The 14,724-nt window shown below is 40.8% G+C and overlaps 1 protein-coding gene across 1 annotated transcript; it reads left to right on the plus strand.

Annotated features, from left to right (window-relative positions):
- Positions 1–12,578: 12,578 nt before the first annotated feature.
- Positions 12,579–13,775, plus strand: LOC310865810 (vacuole membrane protein 1-like; the record flags this gene model as incomplete). The annotated part of the gene is made up of 1 exon (XM_083775019.1): positions 12,579–13,775. The coding sequence occupies one exon, from the start codon at positions 12,579–12,581 to the stop codon at positions 13,773–13,775; it is 1,197 nt and encodes a 398-aa protein (XP_083631145.1).
- Positions 13,776–14,724: the final 949 nt, after the last annotated feature.

Raw genomic sequence — 14,724 nt, forward strand, 5'->3', positions numbered from 1 at the left:
CATTTTTTTAATTAATGGGACCATAATTTTCCAAAAAGAATATTATGACATTAGAAATGAGACTTTAAACTAGTGACTGGAAGAAGAAAGTATTCATGACCATGTTTATTAAGGTAATACAGTCTAGGTGAAGTTGGGCCAAAATACATGGGCCTCTATGGAGCTATGGGGCTTTTTGGGTCCAGTCCAGCGCCACAACAGGCCATTATATGAACTACCGATTTCAAATGAGGCTTCACGAAATATCTGGCTGACTGCCCCCCTGGGTTCACCACAGTCTTCAGGTCAGTCTTCACTTCAGGACCACGGACAGCTCCAGCACCGCGGACAGCTCCCGTTGCAGTGCACCACAGTCATCACGGTGGCAGAGGCCGCTCCGCCTCCCGGCAGCTGTGTAAAGTAACTATGCACATTTTGTCATTTATACTTAAAGTACTGCGCCTTTTGTATGAGTACAGTTTTGATGCATTTGTACTTTAATTGAGCATTCACAATTAATTAGCCCTTGGCTAAAGCCCAGAAGCCACGGTCGAATGCCAATCTAAAATAGTTTAGCAACTGTTGCTAAGGACGGCGAGCTTTGGCCACCTCATAGCTGTCGGTGTTATGTTTGCATGGCTGTGTTGTTGAACACATACACAGCTTAAAGACAAAAGGAAACGATCCATATGAGGCATGCAAAATGAGGAGCAAAGCCTTTATTAAATCAAAAAGGCAACTGCCAACATATTTCGACCTAACTGGTCTTGTTATGAGTGCTCTTTTGACAAAAGTTGGTAAAACATTTGAGTTTAATTTTGTTGTCTTCCAGTGACAACAGATCCTCCCCCCCGCCGCCCCACCACCGCGCCCGGAGATCGTGGGCGCGGTGTGCTTGCTGACGCCCCACGCCAGGGAGCACAGTACTTAAGTAAAAGTACTTAGTTACTTTCCACCACTGAAGACCACACAGGGGAACTGATCGCAACTGGCCTGATCGAGGGACTTGCTTGATGGCTGGGGACTGAAAGATGAGAACATGACCTGCGTGACCACAGACAGTGGTTCCAACATGGTTAAAGCGTTGGATCGTCACGCTTTTCGTCACGCTTTTCGTCACGCTTTTCGTCACGCTTTTTCGTCACGCTTTTTGGTCTCGCTTTTTCGTCTCGCTTTTTCATCACGCCTCGCTTTTTCGTCTCGCTTTTCCGTCTCGCTTTTTCGTCTCGCTTTTCATCACGCTTTTTCATCACGCTTTTTCATCACGCTTTTTCATCACGCTTTTCATCACGCTTTTCATCACGCTTTTTCATCACGCTTTTCATCACGCTTTTTCTTCATCACGCTTTTTCATCACGTTTTTCATCACGCTTTTTCATCACGTTTTTTCATCACGTTTTTCATCACGCTTTTTCATCACGCTTTTCATCACGCTTTTTCATCACGCTTTTTCATCACGCTTTTCATCACGCTTTTTCATCACGCTTTTCATCACGTTTTTCATCACGCTTTTTCATCACGCTTTTCTTGAACTCTTGAACTTGGATGGAAATGACGGATGACGATGGTGAGCAGCGAGCTCTCGATCGTGTCTGTGTGCTACCTGAACGGAAGCACAGATGAATGATGGGAAGGAGAGGAGTGCTTTTAAAGGGGCGCGGACAAGGTAACGTTGATCTGATTGGAGCTGACGAGTGATGGATCATTTCATCTCTGAGTTGAACTTACGTTAGAAACTAACATTTAAAATCGTTACGCGGTGGAAAAAACATTAAAGGCTTTTTTTAGGGAAAAATCCAAAATGGCCACCAGAAATGACCTATTATTCCTAAAAGTGATATAATTCTGAAATGTTGACTGATTGTTCAAAGTAAAACCTTTACATTTATAGTAATTAGGCTAATATTAAAGGATTTGGCAAAAATAACCCAAATATTTCTTAAACTACTTTAAATGCCAAAAGTTGACTTAAAAACCACTCTGAATGAGATGACCTTCCACATAATCCCTTTCTGAGTAATATATTGTCAATGCCAAAAATACATGATTGTTTTAAAAAACTTTAAAAAGACCCTATGAATGATTAACAATAGATAATTATATTGTAAAGATCTTCACATGACCAGAGATCAAGCCTTCTATTGGGGCACAACTCTTTTTTTTTTAAATCATTGCAATCAGCAATCTATGTACTTAACGAAATGATGAACAATATAGCCAGAATGTGGTAGCAGACAGGTTCTGCATCCTTGGAGTGTGGGAGCCCCCCAAGCAACAGTTTCTCGCGCTGGAAAAGTATACAATGTTGCAACCTTGTGCGGGAAAGTCACACCCCCTCACACACTGTTAGGAGGTCAGGCGAGGACACTGAGTGGAAGGGGGTGTGTATTTTCTCAAAAAAGAAAAGAAAGAAAAGCAATTTAATAATAATAAGATTTTCTCTGCTTCTCATTTTCTGTTCATTTGTCATTACACTTACACTTGGAGTAAAGACCTAACTTGAGCAGCAGTAGCCTATCTTTAGTTAACAAAAACAGCCTTTTTAAAGGCTTCCAAAACAATACATTGCATTTCATTTCTGTCAATTATCAGACACATATTTTAAGTTTAATAGGGTAAGAAAACATGGACTGGAGTGTGTGTGTGTGTTATTTGTTCAGAGGGAAGTGCATGGGGACATGAGGTGTCCAGCAGATTCTCTTAAAAAAAAAAAAAAAATCCTTAAGTTAGTTGAAGAATTTACGGAATTGGATGGGATGCCTGTAAATGTTGATTTCAAGGTTGTGGTACAGTTCAAGCTTTTGAAGAAAATAAAGCCAAATGGCACAAGTCATGCCACCTGCAATTTTCCTAATCAGAATTGGAGAAACTGCGTCAGTGTAAAAAAAAAAGAGAAAACAAGAATCTGTTGATGAAGACTTGCGTTCCAAGCGTCAATCCATGTGATTGATGAGTGCCTGTTTTGCGACAGTTTGAGTTTGACGACAGTTTGCGAACCATATGGCCACTAAAATGCAGGACACAGATCTGTTAGCAAAACTTTCAGGGGGGGGTTAAATATAAAAACAAGTACAGGAGTGTCCAAAGGTCTGAGAAAATCACTGATTAAATTGAAACTGAACAATGTGCTGAAGCATTGGTCTTTGCTGAATTGGTGTCATATATAGAAAGCAATCTGGAAGAGGGGACACAAATGTTCAAACTAACAGAACTACATTGTTTCTATGAAAGTCTGCTAAGTCACCTTGGTATAAACAAAACAATCAACAAAACCAGACTTAAATCACAGATTTTGGGTCATTTTCATGGATGTCAAGACCAACGTTGTGGAACAGCATCATTAATCGTTTTTAATGATGGAATGAAGGCCAAGGAAAGAATGCACAAAGGATAACTATGATAAAGAGGCTCTTGCAATGATATATATATTCTGAGTGATACAGTATATTGTCAATGCCAAAAAACTTTTAAAAGACCCTATGAATGATTAACAATAGATAATATGGCCCAGGCCGTAGCGTAACGGTCTGGGCACCGGACTGGTGATCCAGTCGCGGTGTGCCGCGGGTTCGACTCCCGGACCCGACACGGCCTTTACCGCATGTCATCCCCCCATCTCTCTCCCGTTTCCTGTCAGCCTACTTTCTATCTATCCCTTAAAAAACCAATAAAGGCGTAAGCCGCAAAAAAATATCTTTAAAAAAAACAAAAAAAAAAAAACAATAGATAATATATTGTAAAGATCTTCACATGACCAGAGATCAAGCCTTCTATTGGGGCACAACTCCTTGGCGTTTTAATGCCCAAAAATGGATATAGAAGCCTACAGTTGGATGTACTATTGGGAACGTATTAAAATTTTGTATCATTTTAAATAAGACTCTTTACTGGACCTATACTGACTCCCCAGACACCAACACCACCCAGCCAGCATTCTCTGCGGGTAGTGTGGATCACCACTTTTCTTTTTTTTAATCATTGCAAGCTATGTACTTAACCAAATGATGAACAATAGCCAGAATGTGGTAGCAGACAGGTTCTCGTCCTTGGAGTATGGGAGCACCCCAACCAACAGTTTCTCGCGCTGGAAAGTATACAATGTTGCAACCTTGTGCGGGAAAGTCACACCCCCTCACACACCGTTAGGGGGTGAGGTGAAGACACTGAGTGGAAGGGGGTGTGTCTTCTTCTTAAAAAGATTTTCTCAAAAAAAGAAAAGAAAGAAAAACAATTTAATAATAAGATTTTCTCTGCTTCTCATTTTCTGTTCATTTGTCATTACACTTACTTGGAGTAAAGACCTAACTTGAGAAGGAGTAGCCTACTATCTTTAGTTAACAAAAACAGCCTTTTTAAAGGCTTCCAAAACAATACATTGCATTTCATTTGTCAATTATCAGACACATATTTTATTTTAATTTGATTTTACTTTTCTTTTCTTTCATTTTATTTAGGGTCAGTTTAGTTCCAGTTTAACAGGGTAAGAAAACATGGACTGGAGTCAGTGTGTGTGTTATTTCATTTGTTCAGAGGGAAGTGCATGTCCAGCAGATTCTCTGCAAAAAAAAACAATTTCCTTAAGTTAGTTGAAGAATTTAGGGAATTGGATGGGATGCCTGTAAATGTTGATTTCAAAGGTTGTGGTACAGTTCAAGCTTTTGAAGAAAATAAAGCCAAATGGCACAAGTCATGCCACCTGCAATTTTCCTTCTCAAAATTGGAGAAACTGCGTCAGCGAAAAAAAAAAAGAGAAAACAAGAATCTGTTGATAAAGACTTGCGGCGTTCCAAGCGTCAATCCATGTGATTGATGAGTGCCTGTTTTGCTCTCTAAAGACAGGTAAACTTCATATTGTGAAAAGATGGAGTTTGACGACAGTTTGCGAACCATATGGCCACTAAGGTCACATTCATACCAGAGCTTTGCTGCGATTAAAACGAATCCTGCTGCGCAGTCAGAAAGTGCGCTTCGTTTGGCAGGTGTGAAGGCTCATTCGAATCCTAATGCGCAGCAAATAACCGCATTTTACTCCGCCCAAAAACGTGGGTTTCGCTTCGCTTCGAATCGCACTTGACTACGATTCGGTGCAGGTGTGAATGCAATCCGCAGTAAATAAAGGAAATGAAGCAAACATAATGTGGCGGGTGAGGAGCTGAACACAGTTGGAGACGGAGAAGGCATATTTTACGCAGCGCAAAGATGTCCCGTTACTGTGGATAGACGTGGTCGAATAAGGAGACTGAAGCCCTGATCGAAATGAGGACGTGTACGTTAATCAATTGCTTAAGAAAACACATAAAAACACTGTAGTGTATTATAGCCTACATCATATTCTCTCTGTCTGTCTGTCTGTCTGTGCGTGCCGTAAACATGGAGTGCTGTCACTGTGTGGGACTGGGGAGTTATATCAGTGCGTTCATGCAGCGCTGTGCTGCATGCCCAAAAGAACAGTGTGTGGCGGCTGCGTGCGTAGAGAGAGAGAGGGGGGGGGGGGGGGTCCCAGACGGCACGACACATGCACGTTATGAGTGTAATTCTATCACCATAGATTTCACTGTGTAGGCTAGTTTATGAATGGAACACATTGATAAAGGTCCCCCCTGCTGCGTTTCCAATTGCTGCGAATGACAGTGTGAAGGCAAACCCCAGCCAATTAAATATGCAAGAATCCCAATTCCCCGCCCATACGGATCTGAGTCTACCGAAGTATTAGGTGAGAATGTGACCTAAAATGCAGGACACACAGATCTGTTAGCAAAACTTTCAGGGGGGGATTAAATATAAAAACAAGTACAGGAGTGTCCAAAGGTACATTTCAGTGTAGTGAGGGGATATGACTGAATGAATGAATTGTCCGATTATGCAACCAATTAATCGTAAAATAAATAGTTAATAGTTGCATCCCCATGCTCTCTTACAGGTTAGGCAGCAGGAGCAGTGGAGCACAGAGGGGTCCAGTCCAGCTGTCAAGAGGTTGGGGAGCCATGCACTTGCGGATGTCGTTTTGCATTCCAGGCCAGCAATATCGGCGGATCATTGAGTCATGGGTCTTCTCCACACCGCCGTGACCACCAATATCACTGGCATGGAACCTAAAGAGGTTAGAGGCCTCAGCAGCCGATGACACCACCTGCATAGGTAAATAGCATAGAGATTAGATTGACAGATACTGAAAGGACCACCTCACCACTTTTCAACCCATCTTCATATGATTTAGGTATATATTATAGCCTAATTGCATTCATCCTCACTATATGAATACAGGTTTAAAAGTGGTAAAGTGGTCCTTTAAGATTCCTCTTTTGATCAATTCAATTGTTTGAGCACTAAAAGTAAGTAAGTAACCATGAAACACATTTACCTTTGCATAATGTGGCTCCTCGTTCTTGCGGCGCTGGCAGAGGTAATGAAGGACTCCATCTAGTACAGATGAATGAGAAATGTAAAGCAGAGATTTCCAAGATACTTTTAGATATTTGATCATGATACCGATATGGCATTTTTATGGCCAATTACGATTATGCAACCAATTAATCGTAAAAATAAAATAAAAATAGTCAATAGTTGCATCCCTCTTACAGGTTAGGCAGCAGGAGCACAGAGGGGTCCAGTGCAGCTGAGTTTTCAGCAGCAACAGTCTGCAACGCCTGGAGCTCACTGGAGCCAAAGAGCCCCTTAGTCTTGTCCTTTGGCTGTTTTCTTTTGGTATCCTCTCTGTAGTGGATGAGTGGTGACAGGAGGCTGGGTTCTTTTAGACACGCGTGCCAGGAGTCTTGCTCCTGCAGCCATCAAAATGTGCAATGGACGTCTGTGAAAGAGAGCCGATACAATGCTTTAATTTGTTATCCAGGCTCCTCCTGCAACATTTTTTATATCCAGAATTTCCACCTGATCGTAAAGCCTTTTACAGCCGCGATGGCCTACACCGGAGTATTTTGGGAAATGAAATAAATCAAATGAGTAGGCTGAGTAGGCCTACACATTATTTTTACCAAAATAAATTATAATACACTTTAGTGCAAAAAACGGTTTTAGCTGAACACCAAACAAAGTTTAAATTACAGTTTCATTAATCAATTCTGCATTGAACAAACAAACTATACTTCCCTCATGTTAGCCACCTAGCAGCTAATGCATCGAACACTGTCACTCACCAGGGTTTGCAAATGAAAACAGCACATCAGTGCTGCTTTAGATGACTCAAAGTTGCTCCTCACAACAAGCTTGTCATTAATACTGTGTTTTGTTCTACACAACTGACATTATTATTCTATATTTTCTTAAACAGAAGTTTAGCTTTTCACTCCTTGATTAGGACTCGTTTCACCTGCTGTCCCTGCACACAGGCAACAGGCTCAATTGACACTCGTTCAGACAGGTTTGAGCAATGTCTCTCATCTAATTAGGATTAACAGATCTGAGGGGGTTTTCTGTGTACATTTCAGTGTAGTGAGGGGATATGACTGAATGAATTAATTGTCCGATTATGCAACCAATTAATCATAAAATAAAATAAATAGTTAATAGTTGCATCCCTATGTGGCTCTTACAGGTTAGGCAGCAGGAGCAGTGGAGCACAGAGGGTACTCGGGTCCAGTCCAGCTGTCAAGAGGTTGGCCATGCACTTTCTGAGTTTTCGGCATCAACAGTCTGCAACGCCTGGAGCCAAAGAGCCCCTTAGTCGTGTCCTTTGGCTGTTTTCTTTTGGTATCCATTCTATATTGGAACAGTCGTGACAGGAGGCTGGGTTCTTTTAGACACGCGTGCCAGGAGTCCCTGGTCATGCTTGCTCCTGCGGCCATCAAAATGTGCAATGGACGTCTGTGAAAGAGAGCCGATACAATGCTTTAATTTATTGTTATCCAGGCTCCTCCTGCAACATTTGTTATATCCAGAATTTCCACCTGATCGTAAAGCCTTTTACAGCCGCGATGGCCTACAGCCGAGTATTTTGGGAAATGAAATAAATCACTTTCAAGCCTGACTGTTGGTACGAAGTCCACACCCACAACACCAGAGGGAGTGCAACAAACCATGTACAACCCAGATTCGGCACAAACAAGGGACTAAATTCTTTTCGCTCCTATCCCACCAAAATGTGGAACGCCCTACCAACAGTCATTAAGACATGTGAATCCCTTGACTCCTTCAAAACCGCTCTCAAAGGGCACCTACGGATGGCTGCAATTCGAAACTGGCCTCTGTAAAATCTGAATCCCCCCCACCCCCCCACCCCATTTTCCCTCACTGTATATTGTATCTTTTCCCTTTTTTGCTTCCCATATGATGAATTTAGCTACATAGAAATGTCTATTTGTATGTCTCTAAATGTTTGTATGTCTTTAAATGTTTTGATGAATTGAACAATGTGGACCCTGTTGTAAACAAGTGTAATGCTTAATTGGGTCGTCCACTCACAGTTGACAGTCTTTGTATTGAGTTTGTGCTTAAAATGTACTGTAAATTCTACAAACTGTTAATAAATATTTCAATCAATCAATCAAAAATACGCTCGTCCGACCGAAACATGGCCATCTGGCAGTTTTGTTCCACCACCGGTTTCTGTACTGCATCTGCCCCCTTGCGGTCAGACGGCCATATTGCACCTACTTTAAACACAGTTTCATCTATTCATACAGCTTCTGTCCCACAACATATTCCTGTACTAATTCCTAGAGTTCATTCACACTGTTTAAAGCGTGCTATATCCACCTCAAATCTAGCTACAGCCCCCCTGCAAGCAAATACCCCCAGTAATCACAGACAGCAATCTGTTTCTGACAAAACACCTATTTTAAAGATGGCATTAATCAATGCTAGGTCTGTGTCTAATAAGACAGTTTTACTACGGGACTTCTTCTCCTCTCATAATTTAGACTTTCTTTTTCTAACTGAGACATGCATGTCATGCTAATGATAATGTGGTTATGTGTCCCACTAATTGTAAATGTATCAGTGACCCCAGGCCTTCTGGCAAAGGTGGTGGGTTAGCTGCTGTGTTTAAACAACAATTTAGTTGCAGTTCTGTGGCTGTTGGCACTTTCAACACCTTTGAGGTGCATATGTTTAGGATTGGAATATCAAATCCTTTTTATTCCATTTTGATTTATCATGTACCGGGCCCAAACAATGGCTTTTTAACTGAATTTTTATCTTCCCTGGTTGTTATTATAGTCAATTATTAATTTCGGGACATTTCAACATTCAGACAAACGACTTAGTCGGTTGCTTTAATATTTTATGTTCGACTGCCATTGATTTGGTAGCCCCTGTTAAACTCAAATATATTCCTTCGCATAACCCATCCCCATGGATGAATGAAAATATATACCCGGACTGAAGAGAGACTGTCGAAGGGCCGAGCGGAAGTGGAAAGGTAATAAACTCGAGGTTCATTATATAAAAATTAAAGAACTGCTTTTAAATTATAATCAGTCAGTAAAATTGGCAAGAAATGCTTATTTCTCCGACATTATAAATAAGAACAGAAATAATCCCAGAGTTCTGTTCTCTACAGTCGTCCGATTGGTCAACCCTGCTCCTACTCCTGTCCCTGTTTTCTCGAACGACGACTGTGAGATGTTTTTATCATTCTTTTTAAATAAGATCACGAACATAAGAAACTCAATCTTGCCTATTACAGTTCCCACAGTTGTCTATTTTAAAAGAGTGACTAAATTCCATCAAGGAATGGATGGCACAGATTCTTTTTACAACCAAACCCGGATAAGACAGAAATCCTGATCATAGGTCCCGAGTCCATCCAGGCTGAAATACAGCAGTCTATGGCTATTACGGCCAACTACGCAAAGACATCAAAGAACTTAGGGGTTATTTTTGATCACCAACTTACCTTCGAACCACATGTGAAAAAGGTCGTCCAAACTTGTTTCTTTCAATTGAGAAACATCTAAAAAATCAAGTCTTTATTAACACCACAGGATCTCGAAAAGCTTATCCATGCTTTTATTTCAACCCGTTTGGATTATTGTAATTCATTGTTAACCACCCTGAGTCGTGCCTCAATACACCGTCTCCAGCTTGTGCAGAATGCCGCTGCTAGACTATTAACAAATACACACCGAAGGTCACATATTACACCTGTGCTCGCTGCCTTACACTGCATGGCTACCAATAGACTCCAGAATAGTTTTTAAAATTGTATTAATTACTTATAAATCCCTCTTTGGGCTGGGTCCATTCTATTTAACAGAGTTACTCCACCCCAAGGTATACACACGACAATTTAGGTCTTCAGATAAAGGCCTTCTTATCATCCCTGCTACCAAGATGAGAACAAAAGGTGATCGAGCCTTCTCATCACCTACACTCTGGAACGAGTTACCTCTCAACTTAAAAAATGCAGAGTCAGTCGACACTTTTAAAAAGCTGTTAAAAACACACTTTTATCGGAAATATTTTGGTCTACTATAGCGATTATCTCAATTTATTTGTTGAGTCTTGTTCTGTCTGTAGGCCTATTTATATATTTTCATGTATTGTTTGCTGTTGCTTTGTTTCTTATTGTTATTGCTGTTTTGCTGTTGACTGTGTTTTCTTGTTTTATTTTATTATTTTACTTTGTACAGCACCTTGTAACGGTTGTTTTGAAAGGCGCTCTATAAATAAAATGACCTTACCTTACCTTACCTACTTCGTAGATCAGTGGTGTTGAACTCAATTTGGGGTGTGGGCTATATTGGTCAAATTTAAGGTCAAATGATGTGGGCCACAACCAGTTGCGGACAGGCGTGAATAATGAATAAGACTATAGCTACATTAATTATTAACAAACAATGCAATAAGGAGCCCCAATAAATATTTGAAAGTAGAACAATTCAATTTGAAGTGAAGACTACCTGTCTAAGCAAACGTTTACATCTGCTAATATGCAAAAAGTGTTGAGCTGAAACATGAATAAAATGTAACCACATGCATTATAAAGAAAGCTTGGACCTTGGATTTAAAGCTCTTTGGCTTTAGTAATGTTTTCAGACAGTGATGAGGTGTCCTATTTGGATGAAAATACATTGGACTACAAGATATTGTTGCAACTATAAGGTTTACAGAAAAAAGGCAGTCTAAGATACCACCTCATTATTTCCATATTTCAACTTTTTATGTTTTTTTTACATAAATTAAAAAAAAAAGTTACTACAATTATTTAGTAACTTTTGCTACTAGTTACTTTTCAGATGTATGTTATCAATACAAAAGCCATATTTTATACTAGTATGATACATTTTGAATAATTATAGTACTTTTGATGTCATAATAGTGTGGGCAACCAGACTATAGTAGCCTATACTTGTAACACTTTATTCTTCTTCTAGAGTAACTTATTTTGACGCACTTACTTGTCCCACAGTTTTGACTGTACGCACCATATGTCAAATCAACCGGCTTCATCGGGTTTGCTTGTATTTTGCTAAGAGAAATATAGTTTAATTGATTTTTAAACTATATTTTAATAATAATAATATATATATATATATAATTTTAATTAATGTATTTGTGCATTCAATTTCCCCATTGACATGAATAATAATCATATATCAATCAATTTACCACTTAAGCCAGAAGCCCTATGTCATTCTTCATCACACAACAGTATTGTGCAGAAATAGTGAAAATAGCAGATCTACAAGCTCACAATGTGTGGCAATGTGGCACGTGAGCTTGAAGATATTGTATAGGCTATCTTGAAAGCTTTTGGAAAAACTTGTGTTTCACCAATAATGAGATGCCTAAAACAGGCATTGATACTAAATCGATAATTTTATTAAATTAACAATTATTTGTTTTTTGAGGGGCGCTAACCCCTCCTTTGCCCAGCTTTGACAAAAGTGTAAACACAAACATTGAAGACACAAGTATGTAAAGCACATAACATTGAAGACAAAAGTGAGGACGCAACATGTGATCGGCCTGAATGAGATCATGTTTGATGTAAGAGCCCCCTCACTTCACACGGTGTGATTTTCTTTATTAATAATTAACTTGTTCAATTTATAGACAATTATAGACAATTATAATAATGGAAGTCAATAGGTCTTTGATTGTACAAATTTGGGATAGGGTTATTATGGCATCATTGATAGGCTACTGAGCTCATAATTGTTTTTACTAAAATTAGAATGGCCGTCTCACAAGCCAACCCGTAGCCTTCATGTATGGGCAGGAACCGCTATCTCCTGTTTCTGTAGCGTGAGCTGCCTTGATGTAGTAGGAAGTATCCAGCCATGACGTATACACACAAGTACACATCCTGACTGACGTCACATGTTGTCATCAGTGGCCTATATACAACATATCCCTTGCCATAATTGCTCGATCATCAAGCCACCGTCCTCGACAGTGATCTTACTGATGAGCGCCGTTCCTGTCTGGTCATTTTGTCAGGGTTAGGCTTCCACTACCTGTGTGAGAGTCTGATTTGGATCCTCTCAACTCCCTCTGTGGCTTATTAACTGTCATTTATCAAAGCATTTTAATTAAATTGGGGCTTTCATTAAAATATTTTAATTAGATTGGGTGGAGGACAATTTGTCACGTATACTGAAGACTGTCAAACCTGACCCCACTACATCGTGATTGACATGGCAGCCAATGGCGCAAAGGGCAAATCCAGAGATGCTGCAGCCAGAAGGAGGAGACAGAAAGACAAGGAGGAGCGCTTGTCTCTGGTTTTGTATAGGAGGCCGTTCGTCACACTACACTATTTCCTCCTAGAGACCGTCACCAACCTAAAGGAGTGGATGTCAAAAGTGAGGCAAAGACGTGGCACGGCGTTGTTGTTCTTGGGGGTGTGTTCCGTCGTGTCCGTCGCCTTCCACACCGCCTATTACACGGAAGGAGCTCACCAGACACATGTCCATTACCTGGCAAAGAGGTTTCACTGGAGCGTCTATTGGTTAATCCTTGGCATCATGTCGTCGTGCGGCCTTGGCACTGGCGTGCACACCTTCCTGCTCTATCTGTGTCCTCACATAATAAGCGTGACCCTGGCGGCTTATGAGTGTGGCTCCACAGACTTCCCCGAGCCTCCATACCCAGAACATGTCATCTGTCCCCAGGTCGTAGGGACGGAGAGCATCTCGGTTTGGTCCATCATGTCCAAGGTGCGTCTGGAGGCCTGCATGTGGGGCATTGGCACCGCCATCGGGGAGCTGCCTCCGTACTTCATGGCCAGGGCGGCTCGCCTCTCAGGAACCGATCCAGAGGACGAGGACTATGAGGAGTTTGAGGACATGCTCGAACAGGATTCCGCCCGGGGCTGTGTCCCCAGAGCGAAGCTGTGGGTCAAAGATATGGTGCAGAGACTGGGGTTCTTTGGGATCCTGGCTTTTGCGTCAATCCCCAACCCTTTCTTTGACCTGGCCGGGATGACCTGTGGTCATTACATGGTCCCCTTCTGGACCTTCTTTGGAGCCACGCTGATTGGCAAAGTCTGTGTCAAGATGCACATACAGAAGCTTTTTGTCATCATGGTCTTCAGTACGCACATAGTGGAGCAGCTTCTGTCACTCATAGGGTCCGTGCCCGGGATGGGACCATCCCTCCAGAAGCCCCTCCGGCAGTACCTGGAGGCACAGAGGAAGAAGCTGCGTAATGAGGGAGGCACAGAGGCCCTGAACGGGAACTGGCTTCAGTGGGTGTTTGGGTGGGTGCTGCTGGCCACCATTGTCCTCATCGTGTGCTCCATCATTAACTCCATGGCCCAGACCTATGCCAAGCGACTTCAACAGCAGAAGCAGTTGAAGGAGAAGAAGAAAAACAAAACTAAAACCAAGTGATGACATGGTATAAGATGCTATAAGCGGTCTATCACAGCCACTGCCAGTGGTTCTCAAAGAGGGTCGTTGGGCGCGTGGGATTCATTGCTTAAGCTCTTTTATATAATATGACTATGTGGACCATCGGTGCTATTATGAACGTAACATAATGGAACCACTTTAAACTAGATTTTCAGGCTGCACAGACACCTGAGGTTTAGTTTTATATAGCCTATACACACTCACACAATGTGTTGTGATGTGATGAGCTTTCAGATCGGCTATTTAAAAAATAAATAAATAAAAAGACACATCTTAACAAATCTTCTCTTACCCCTAAAAGATACTCAAATGCAAATACTGCATCCAAATACTTTCAATTTAGGGGTCCTTAATTGACATGAATTGTTTAAGAAGCACCAACCAACTAACTTGACTGTTCTTGTCCCTGCTGAGAAGCCAGCCATCAGCTAACCAGGCCTAGTCAACCTCCTCCGTTCAACCTCGAAACCACACTATTTTGTTGTTGGCCGGGTTATACATGCACATTATATTTCTATTCAAATGAAATGATAAAACTGGAGATATATTTTTTAAAAATAGAGAAAAGATATAATGATTTCTATTCGAATGATAGAACTGAACTAAACTTGAAAAAAAGAAAAGAAAGATATAATTATTAATTATTTCTATTTGAATGATAGAATAGAATAGAACTTGGAAAAAACTAAATAAATATATAATTTCTAGTGTATCAGTATACTGATTATTACTGATTTCGATTTTAGGTATAGCCTATTGGCTATATATGTGGAGGAGGGGGAAAATATGCAATTAGAAATTATATTTAAATTAAAATGACATCCTATCTCTATTACGAATATGAACATGACATTGCTGTCAATGTAGCCTATAGCCTATACATTCAAAAAGACATACACTGGTACTATATAGGCTCTTTCTTCCTTCT

Source organism: Protomyctophum parallelum, assembly GCF_964188405.1.
Source record: "Protomyctophum parallelum genome assembly, chromosome: 10".
In the NCBI taxonomy this organism is placed as follows: Eukaryota; Metazoa; Chordata; class Actinopteri; order Myctophiformes; family Myctophidae; genus Protomyctophum; species Protomyctophum parallelum.